We start from the raw sequence: 10,738 nt of genomic DNA, 5'->3' as shown, positions 1-10,738 counted from the left end.
AGCAAGGATGTGTTAAACTGATAAAAAATGATAGTAAAGCAGATTTATATTATTTGAAAATATGTTTTTATTTTGAATAAAAGCAGTTCTTTTGAACCTTTTATGCATCAAATATATTAAGCAGCAGAACTGTTTCGAACACTCATAATAAATCAGAATATGAGAATGATTTCTGAAGGATCATGATCACTGAAGACTGGAGGAATGATAGTGAAAATTCAGCTTTACATCACAGAAATAAATGATCATTTAAAGTATAATACACTGAAAACCAAATATTCTAAATTGTAATATATCACAATATTAAAAAAAAAAAAAAATCTGTATTTTTGATCAAATAAATGCAGGCTTGATGAGCAGAAGAAACTTCTTTCAAAAACATTACAAATAGTAATGTGTCCAAACTTTTGGCCTGTACTGTATATATAGGCAGTACATATAAATATTATAATATATATACACGCATTATATAAACACAACATTTTATATTTTATGTTAGATGCAATTTTTTGCGATTAATCAATTTAATAGCACTAATATACATATGAGCCTACCACTCAAAAGATTAGGGTAAATTAAGATTTGAAGATTACTTGATTAATAGACTTCAAAAGAACAATTTATTTGAAATATAATCTTTTGTAACATTATAAATGTCTTTACTTTGTCACACTCAGATTCTATAGTCAGAAAACTTCCTGACCTCAAATGTTGTGTTCGGCTGGCATCCAGGCTTTACTGTCACTTTTGATCAATTTAATGCATTCTTGCTTAATAAAAGATCTTACTTAACCCAAACTTTTGAACCAATGTGTATAAATATGTTTTATTGTAGTTTTATGATTTTGTGACTAAAAATACAGAATAAAGCGAGACAACAGACATTCTTTGAAAGCCTCTTCACCTGTTCTGTTGTTGAACCTCCTCTCACACTCTTTGTTGTTACAAGGCCAACAATCAAACCACAGTTGTCATATTAGAAATGTAAAGTCACCTAAGGCGCGGTGTGTTTTATAAAGCTGCTGGATCATATGCGGTTCCATAACTCAGACAGACATTAACAGCCGCATCAGCAGCAGAGGCAGCGATTGAAGAGGACATTCTGTCTGTCTCAATCATGCCACAGCCCTCCTAATTAGGATGAAAACAGAGAAAGCTTCAAGAAAGTGTGTCATCCAAGATATATGAGCTCTCAAAAAGAGATATCTATGATTGATGCTTGCAAACTGATTATACTTTAGGCTTGCAAATGTTTAGGATAATAACTGTAATGTATTAAAAAATAAATGTGGTTGTTGTCAGACTCAGCTTACTGAGTCAATGTATTTATCTGTTGTTGAGCTTGAGGTTCTAGGGCCAGTGATGGTGGAAGTAGCAGGGATAATGAGATTGCAGCTCAGGACAGCAGGCCAATCATGTGATGGGTCAGACAGCAGAGGGTGCAGGAGAAAAACACCCTCAGGAAAGGACCAACCATCTGACTCAAACAGGGAGAGCTTTTCACATTTAAAGAGAGCTGTTGTTCCTCTTGCCTGAGGTGAATCTCTGTCCACGGCGTCCCGCTGAGGGATTCAGGCACCAGTGAGCACAGGTTTGTCCAACAGACATTATGCAGACCTAACTGAGACACAATAGGCAGTAGTTAGAAGCTGCAGTTTTGTGAAAATCCCTAAAATCACTTTAGAACAACCCTAAAGCAACCAAGATACAGAGGGTTTTAATATTTTAAATTCACATTTAGTTAAAACCAAACATTACATTCATATTAAGTGAGCTGAATGTCAATGTGAAAAATCAAATTCAACAGCCAAGCTAAGTTTTTTAAAAGTAAATGAGTGAGTGGACAATAATTGGACTGTGGGGCCATCTTGTGGTTAACGTGAGGAATGCCTACTAATTTCTCATGTAGGGGTGACAAATAGTTTCGGACTCATAACAAGAAATAACTTATAAACAATGAACGTCAACAACACACTTCACAAGACGGGCTTATATTTAGAAGCAGGAAAAATGGGCAAGCGTAAGGATTTGACAGAGTTTTTGACAGCTAGACGACTGAGATCCGAGCAAACTGCAGCTCTTGAGGGGTGTTCCCGATCTGCAGTGGTCAGTATCTATCAAAAGTGCTCCAAGGTAGGAACAGTGGTAAACTGGTGACGGGGTCATGGGCGGCCAAGGCTCAGTGATGCACTGGGGTATCGAAGCCTGACCCGTGTGGTCCGATCAAACAGAGCTACTGTAGCTCAAATTGCTCAAGAAGTTAATGCTGGTTGTAATAGAAAGGTGTCAGAATACACAGTGCATTGCAGTTTGTTGCGTATGGGGCTGCATAGCTGCAGACCAGTCAGGGTGCCCATGCTGACCCCTGTCCACCACCGAAAGTGCCAACAGTGGCACATGAGCATCAGAATTGGACCACGAAGCAATGGAAGAAGGTGGCCTGGTCTGATGAATCACATTTTCTCTAACATCATGTGGATGGCCGGGTGCGTGTGCATCGCTCACCTGGGGAACACATGGCACCATGATGCACTATGGGAAGAAGGCAAGAGGCAGTGTGATGCTTTGGGCAATGTTCTGCTGGGAAACCTTAGGTCCTGACATCCATGTGGATGTTACTTTGACACGTACCACCTACCGAAGCATTGTTGCAGACCATCTACACCCTTTCATGGAACCAGTATTCCCTGGTGGCTGAGCCCTCTTTCAGCAGGATAATGCATCTGCCACAAAGCAAAAATGGTTCAGGAGTGGTTTAAGGAGCACAACGTGTTTGAGGTCTGGACTTGGCCTCCAAATTCCCCAGATCTCAGTTCAATTGAGCATCTGTGGGATGTGCTGAACAAACAGGTCTGATCTATGGAGGCCACCTTGTAACTTACAGGACTTAAAGGATCTGCTGTTAATATCTTTGTTCTAGATACCACAGCACACCTTCAGGGATCTAGTGGAGTCCATGCCTCGACGGGTCAGAGCCGTTTTGGCAGCAAAAGGAGGAATTAGATTTTTAGGATAGTGGTTCAACCTTAATTTAATGAAGCAACGAGAATACTTTTTGTGTGCAAAAACAAACAAAAATGAGGCCTTTCCACCAGTTTTTTTTTCGTGGGGTTGAGATGGGACGACATGAGGGTGAGTAATAAAAGAATTTTCCTTTTTGGGTGAACTATCCCTTTAAGAGTGAGCCTTAGCAAACACCGCCCACCAGTGCGCGTCATCTGAGGACGAATGACAACAACTACAGTCATGTGAAGAAAGGTGAGACATTACTAAAATGGCCCTTTTATGAAGCGGTTTAGACCAGAAAACACTATGAAATTAGTAAATATTAATATAATAAATAAATGGTTTCTGCATTTCGACAGCGCTCGCATCCTGCAGTTCTCAGGAAGTGCCGCTGAACACGACCAGCTCAAGGTTTCATGTCATTCACTTTCGTTCTGTTGCCACAGTTAATCACAAGCAATCACACACACACTGGACGTCAACAACACGGACTATTACCGCCGAACAAGTGAGTGGGTGTAATTTACCATTTCCCGCACGTTCTGTATCACTTGTATAATTGGTAAAAACTATCGAAAGTTATGTTTTGTGGTCCCTATAACAACAGCGCAGTTGACTGTAACTACACGCAGTTGAGAAAATCGAAAGTGAAAGAGCTCAAACACATTAAAGGACTATATATTGTATATATTAAGCATATTCCCTATCGGAGTTAAGTGAGTTTGATGTACATAAATACCTATGTTATTACTACGTACGTACCTTAAATAATAATAATTATATTTTATTCATATGTTATGCCATGTCCTCTGTGGTCACCAAGACTCAGCTATTATATATATATATATATATATATATATATATATATATATATATATATATATATATATATATATATATATATATATGACATGTATAGGTAAAAATAGGATTTTTCACCAATCAATTTTTAGGTTTCAGGATTTCTTTTTAGACAAACTTTGTTTTAAAGATCATTCTCAAGTGTGGTATGAAAGATATAACGGAATGAATTGCTATCCCATGTTACTTCATGCAATATGTGGGTAAAATGGCCATACATGGATTTTACCATTCAATGCAATTTATCTATACACTGAATCTAATTTGCATATTAATGTGTACTTGGAGCAACATGTAATGAAAAAATAAGTGTAATAATGGGAGTAATAGTTGGGAATATTTTAATAATAATATCTAATATATTATAGAAATATTGATATGTAGTTTCTTCTAAAATGCCTGGTAATGATTTAAGTGCTGGTGTCCTCTACAGTAGACATGTATGAAATCATCAGTGCCCTGTTTCATAACAGAAAGTCATACTTTGGCTTGAAACCCCATAACATTTTCCTGAGATGTTGATTTATAACAAACAATTGGAAAATTTGTCAGATTTAAATGATTACAAAATATTATATTTCCATAAGAGATATACCTCAAAACAAATGAAATCTCTGAAAAACCCTGAATGTGCTCTATATAGGACATCCAGACTCAAAATTGTGACGTATTCATTAAAATATAATGTCCTCACATATGGACAGTGGCACTCAGGAGGTTAAAGCTTTTTTTAAATGATTCTAATGTTTTGATCTTAGATGTCAAACAACAACAACAGTGATCAAGTGAAGGCATGCTTAAATCAGTCAGGAGGAGAATCCAACCAGCGCTCACTGACGGATCCTGGCAAAGAGGCATCATCCAATGAGACTAAAAAAAAAACTGATAAAACCCAGCCAACATCTAGTGAGAATGGAAGTGAAGGGGGAAGAGAGCGAGCGACCAAATCTTTTGAGAATGCTGATAAGCATGAAGACAAAAGTTTCCGAAACCCACCGTATAGTACATCTGAAAGCTGCAGGGCCTCAAACCAGCCCTCTCAAAGTGAACATATGGACACTTCAGATGCTTCTAGCTTAGGAACGAGACCAAAGCATGTGATAGAGCTGGGACCATCATATCCCATAGAGAACCTCAAGACAATGGAAGACTTCAGCACAGAGCTCAACCAGCCAATCTACACGAAAGGACATACAATACTGATAGATGTAAGAGTCGTTCAACTTCATTCTCAGCTCTTGTATTCAAAATTTCTAATCTTTCCCTATAAAGTGTGGTATGAATATTAATTCAGTCATAATTAATGTTACTGGCTTTTTTGAGCAGATACCATTTTTCAAAAGAGGTGTAATTGCCCCTTATGAAGGAGGGAAACACGTTTGGGATGCCAACCATGTGAAGTTACCACATGTGTATGTAAGTATGACCAATGCTTTTTTTAAATCTAAAGATAATTTCTATATCGAGAGCTTGACTGAACAAGTAGCTTATGAAAATGAAGAGAGGGTGTAGGGTATTCATTATTCATTTATATAAATATTCAGTAATTATTATTCCTCATAGCAACAGCCAGCATCCCAACAGAAGTCCCGTGCATCACCCTCTCGCTGGGACGTCACTCGTCAAGCGTTGAACAGACTGACCAAAGGCAGTTTCTCTATTGGGGATATTGAGGTACTGCAACACTAAACAATGACTTTTACACTAGCTGAGGTGTGTTTATCATAACTTTCATCTGTCTTTTGTGTATTTATAGAGCGCAATAATGTCTTACAATTCCAGCAACAAGGACAAATGGACATTTGATGCACTTCAATATTACGGACGGGTTAGTGAATCATTCTCCATATCAGAGGAAAGTTCAATGTTGGTGTGAAAATACAAATTGATTACAGATTTGTGCAATTACTCTACAGAATGTACACGAACTAGACAGTAATCTCCATGTGATCCCAAAGATGGCCAAACTGGCACTTGATTTACCTGCTCTCATTAAACAGGTATGTTACTGGTGCCTCCTTTCCAGAGACTTGTGTTAATTAATAATCCTGAAGTACTAGTATAACTTTAAAGTTGAAAGTAATGTTACTAAAACCTGGTGCACACTGATGATTTTGCTGTTTGAGACAAAGTTTGTACATTTATTTCGGGTCTTTGAGAAAATCTGTAAAAAAAAAAGTTAATATGAAATGCAAGACAAACATGCAGAAATATTTTTTACTTTTGCATTGTTTAACAAAAATGTTTGTCTTTTTGTCTCTAGCCCATTCCTCTACTGCGACAGCAGCACAACCAGGCCATAACAATGTCTCAGCAGCAGATTTCCTGTCTGTTGGCAAACGCCTTCTTCTGTACCTTCCCTCACAGGAACAACACTAGTCCTGGTTCTGAATATGCCAACTACCCAACCATTAACTTCAGCAGGTGTTACACTGATCATATTAAGTCAAGTCAAAGCAGCTTCGCAGTGTTTAACAGGACAATATTGCAACAAAATTTGATTCGGCTCTACAGTCGTTCTGTAGAAAACGGTGATGTTATCAGCTTATTTTAATTTATCATATAGCGACAATGTTGGCAGATCAGTATTATAGTTTATACAATTAATTAAGACCTAGTAAATACATTTTATTCGGATATTTAGTTGAATATCTTGGATCTGAATTTTAGTGTTTATTTGTGTTAAACACTAAATAAACACCATAGACACCAATCAAATAAACACCAACTAGTGTTTATTTGATTAGCGAAAAAGGAGATGACACAATAGAATGTAGTCTAAATAGGACAATGGTAATGTTACTTACATTAGACTGACACTACTGTATTGTACTGGTATTGTATCAATTATTATTATTATTTTTTTGTTGATATAGCCTATTTGGTAGCCGGAATGACCCAACAAAAACAGCCCTACAGGCAGAGAAACTGAGAGCCATATTCCATTACTTCAGCACGGTGACAAATGAAAGTTCAGGTACTGTGAACACACTCAACACACGACAACTGTATGCTACAGTTCAAAAAATTAGGGTCAGTCCAGTTTTTTTAAAAACAATTTCATTTTCCTTGCTAAATAGAGGATATGCATTGACAACACTTTCCTGCCAGAACACGGTTGTACCGAGTGGAAAAAAAATCATTCTTTACTGGATTTAATAGGGGAAACTGTGAAAAGGCAAGTAAACCAAACAATTTTTAGCTTTAAACTAAAGGTTGGACTCAATATAAGTGTTCCTTACAACTTACCTCAGATCCATTGATCCAAGGATATTGACATGCAGCCAGGAATCATGTTTCCTGACATGCTGATTTTGACGCCACGGAAATACATACATTTTTATATAAATGTGATATGGGTAGGTCTAAATCTACATTATGACTTGTATTAAAGGTGCACTATGCAACTTTCCATCCACTGGAGGGCGCCTATTCAAAACAAATGCGTAGTTTGATGACACAAAGTGTGAGCGCAGCATCGTGGGACATGTGGTCTTCACATCACAGCCGGTGGAAAATAGGACTCGGGCAAAAATCATGTTCATGGATGCGGTTATTAACGTTACTGTAGTGCAGCCTTTCTCAAACTTTTTTCAGTCAGGGCACCTTTCAAAAGTGCATAAAATTTCAAGGCAACCCAGTTTAAAATATAATTTGAAAACACTGCATAACCCAAATATAAATGCAAATGTCCTGTTTATTTAGACCGGACAGTAATGAACAGAGCATAATACTCCATTTCACAGAAAAAACTGTCCGGTTCTTGTGGGGCTTTTCTTTTTGAAAAACGATCTATGCTGCTGTTTCTTGTTTCTTGCTCTTTGTGAAATCAAATGTATTTTCGCGGTTAAATTATAAAACAACGTAGCCAACTGCACAGTCACGTGACCCCAGTGTGGACGTCATGACAGTTACTGATGTGAGACAGATTTTTATGGCTAATTTTATATTATATATATATTTAATAGCTGAGTCCTGGTGACCACTACAGAGGACATGGCATAACATATGAATAAAATATAATTATTATTATTTAAGTGTTTATTTAAAAACATACAATTATGGAGAATATAAGATGGTAAATATTTAATTGAGGAGTTGTCAATACAATATAAAACAATATTTACCCCAAAATTCAACATATTGACTCAATGATTACTGCAAATCCACGTTTGGCTGCCTGGAGTCCAGTTTCTGTGAATTGGAGCAATCCATGTGCTTCTCTTTTCTGTGGCTTTCGGCAATCTGTAAAAACATACCTCAGATTTCTTGTCAGATGTCTTTGTACAGTCAATCTCAAAGCTCTTTCCCATTTAAGATGCGTTTTGCACTTCATTCACGCTGAACACCAATGCTGCCACTCAGTGTTTTTTCTACTCAGTGTGATTAACCGCACAGTCCCTCCAGCCGACGGTGAGGTCACACGCATACCCTCTATAAATGTTTATTTAAAAACAAAACAAAAAAAAACATACTGAACCCAAATGTTTGAACACATGCACATAATTCAAAGGATAAGCAAGGAATTTATTTTGGATTGTGTAACAAATGTCTTTTAACTTCTTCAGCATCAAAACCAGATGGACTGGTAACTTTTGAAAGGATTTGCATTTCGCAACTCCCCAACTGGAATAAGTAAGTTGCACTAGTTTACACGGTTAATAGTCTAGAAGGAGTTGACACATATCTCTTACTGATTTTGTTCGACTCAGTCAGAAGGAAACCCTGAGGAACCTTCACATTTCCTCAGAAGGATCCATTGAGGAAGAGGGCAGAGGGATGCTACAGGTCAGTTTCATTTAAACATCAGTTTTGTACCTGTTCTTCAGATAAGTTTCACCTCCATCATGTTGTCTGGAACAGGTGGACTTTGCCAGCAAATATATCGGTGGTGGAGTGCTGAAGTCAGGACTGGTTCAGGAGGAGATCCTCTTCCTCATGAGTCCAGAGCTCATCGTGGCCAGACTCTTCACAGAGAAACTGGCTGATAACGAGTGTCTAAAGATCACAGGTACTGCTGCGGAAATTAACAAAGACAACGTTATCTTAAAAAACAAACAGCTTTCTGTCAGGTATTGGGATAAAAATGTATTCCTTGAGTGTGAAGTCTCTTTGGATAGAAGCATCTGCCAAATGCAAACTGAAAATGTTCTGTTCCACAATCATAGAAATATCAGTACATTTCATGCCTGCATTCAGTATAGAACGTACATGCATACTGATACTGCTGAAAATAACATATATCAAGAAACATGATTAAAACATTCATCAGTCTCAGACTGATTGCGATGATAGACATGTCAAATTTTCTTCATCATAATCTTATCTCTAATGTCTCATCAGGGCCTCAGATGTACAACATCACTTCTGGCTATAGCAAAACCTTCACTTGGGTGGGTCCATACAGTGATTCCACAAAGCGGTAGGTAACTATGACATAACTATATGTTGTAACTATGTTACCTAACTAGCGGTAGGTAACTATGATTAAATAAATGATGGCACATTTATTCACAGGGACAACTGGAAGAGACGTTATCGGCAGATTGTTGCCATTGATGCTCTGGACTTCAAGAGCCCAAAGGAGCAGTACACGAAAGAGACTATAACACGAGAACTCAACAAGGTACTAGCTTTAACATGCCAAAATATTGGAGTTTGCTATGATAAGAATGTTATCATAAGGTTATTCAGGCTTGTACTGTGTGACTCTCAAAGGCATTTGTGGGATTCCACGGATACCCAAAAACAGCCATCGCAACGGGCAACTGGGGCTGTGGAGCCTTCAAAGGGGATCCTAAACTCAAAGGTAAACAAAGACAAAACACACATACACACTCCACTAATCTGGAGAAACCGCAAACACTATAGAATGATTATGATAAATACAAAGAACAGAATGTGTTTGTCTTCAAAAGCTCTCATCCAGTTGATGGCTGCCGCTGTGGCTAACCGAGACATGGCTTACTTCACCTTCGGCAATAAACATCTTGCATACGAAGTACAAAGAATGCATGATATACTGGTCAAACACAGAGTGACTGTGGGTATGTATATTTACTGTATTTGAATCAAACAGGAGGAGCTAGGCTAATATGCGTGTTTAATAGTAGAATTACACAAATAAAAATCCAGTTCATTATCTTCTAAAGAAATAGTACTAAATTAAACCACAACACAACGAAATCGCCACAACACAACGGAATCGTCCAGCACAATGGAAACAAGGCACAACACAAAGAAATCACCACAACACAAAGAAATCGCCACAACACAACAGAAACGATCCACAACACAACGGAAATGCTCCCGACCTCGAGGGGGCTCTCGGAGTACAAAACACTTCGTTTTCCTTGTCATTGCTCTATAGATTGGCCACTCTTACAAATATAGAAACACTACGATCAGTTTTAAGTGTGTAACCATTGTATATCGACATGAAATATCAATTCAAAATCACCCACATGAAATACAGCTGCATATTTATACTTGTGAACGTTTTTACTCGCGATCACGGCGCTTGATGCCCAAGGGAATGTCTGCCAATTCCACCAAAGTGGTTGAAACGTATAATTTTTAAAATTAAAATGACTTGTTGTGCATTGTTGAGTCAGTTTTTTTAGAATACAACAAAGCTGTGGAATTTAAACATGTCTGTTTTAATTCATACAAATTATTTTTCAACTGCATGGTGGAATTGGCAGACAATTGGGCATTAAGCGCCGTCACAGCGTGTAAAAGCGTTTTCGAGTATAAATATGCAGCTATAAAGTGTGTATGTGATTTTGAATTGATATTTCATGTTGATATTTAATGGTTACACACACACTTAAAACTGATCGTAGTGTTTATATATTTGTAAGACTGGCCA

General features: G+C 37.6%; 1 protein-coding gene across 1 annotated transcript in view; it reads left to right on the top strand.

Moving 5' to 3' along the window:
- Positions 1 to 3,186: 3,186 nt before the first annotated feature.
- pargl (poly (ADP-ribose) glycohydrolase, like) overlaps positions 3,187 to 10,738 on the top strand; it is an 8,636-nt gene continuing 1,084 nt past the window's right edge. Inside the window, exons 1-16 of the mRNA XM_067434003.1 lie at positions 3,187 to 3,258; positions 3,366 to 3,514; positions 4,626 to 5,075; positions 5,194 to 5,283; positions 5,431 to 5,541; positions 5,624 to 5,695; positions 5,784 to 5,867; positions 6,131 to 6,291; positions 6,744 to 6,844; positions 8,436 to 8,502; positions 8,580 to 8,655; positions 8,731 to 8,878; positions 9,211 to 9,289; positions 9,385 to 9,493; positions 9,586 to 9,676; positions 9,786 to 9,914. Coding sequence (XP_067290104.1) covers positions 4,626 to 5,075; positions 5,194 to 5,283; positions 5,431 to 5,541; positions 5,624 to 5,695; positions 5,784 to 5,867; positions 6,131 to 6,291; positions 6,744 to 6,844; positions 8,436 to 8,502; positions 8,580 to 8,655; positions 8,731 to 8,878; positions 9,211 to 9,289; positions 9,385 to 9,493; positions 9,586 to 9,676; positions 9,786 to 9,914 — 1,768 coding nt within the window. The 5' untranslated portion in view covers positions 3,187 to 3,258; positions 3,366 to 3,514. The remainder of the gene's footprint in view (positions 3,259 to 3,365; positions 3,515 to 4,625; positions 5,076 to 5,193; positions 5,284 to 5,430; positions 5,542 to 5,623; positions 5,696 to 5,783; positions 5,868 to 6,130; positions 6,292 to 6,743; positions 6,845 to 8,435; positions 8,503 to 8,579; positions 8,656 to 8,730; positions 8,879 to 9,210; positions 9,290 to 9,384; positions 9,494 to 9,585; positions 9,677 to 9,785; positions 9,915 to 10,738) is intronic.

The sequence above is a fragment of the Pseudorasbora parva genome, chromosome 23 (genome assembly GCF_024679245.1).
Source record: "Pseudorasbora parva isolate DD20220531a chromosome 23, ASM2467924v1, whole genome shotgun sequence".
Lineage (NCBI taxonomy): Eukaryota > Metazoa > Chordata > Actinopteri > Cypriniformes > Gobionidae > Pseudorasbora > Pseudorasbora parva.
The sequence above is the reverse complement of the archived record's forward strand: the minus strand, read 5'-3'. Positions and strand labels throughout refer to the sequence as shown.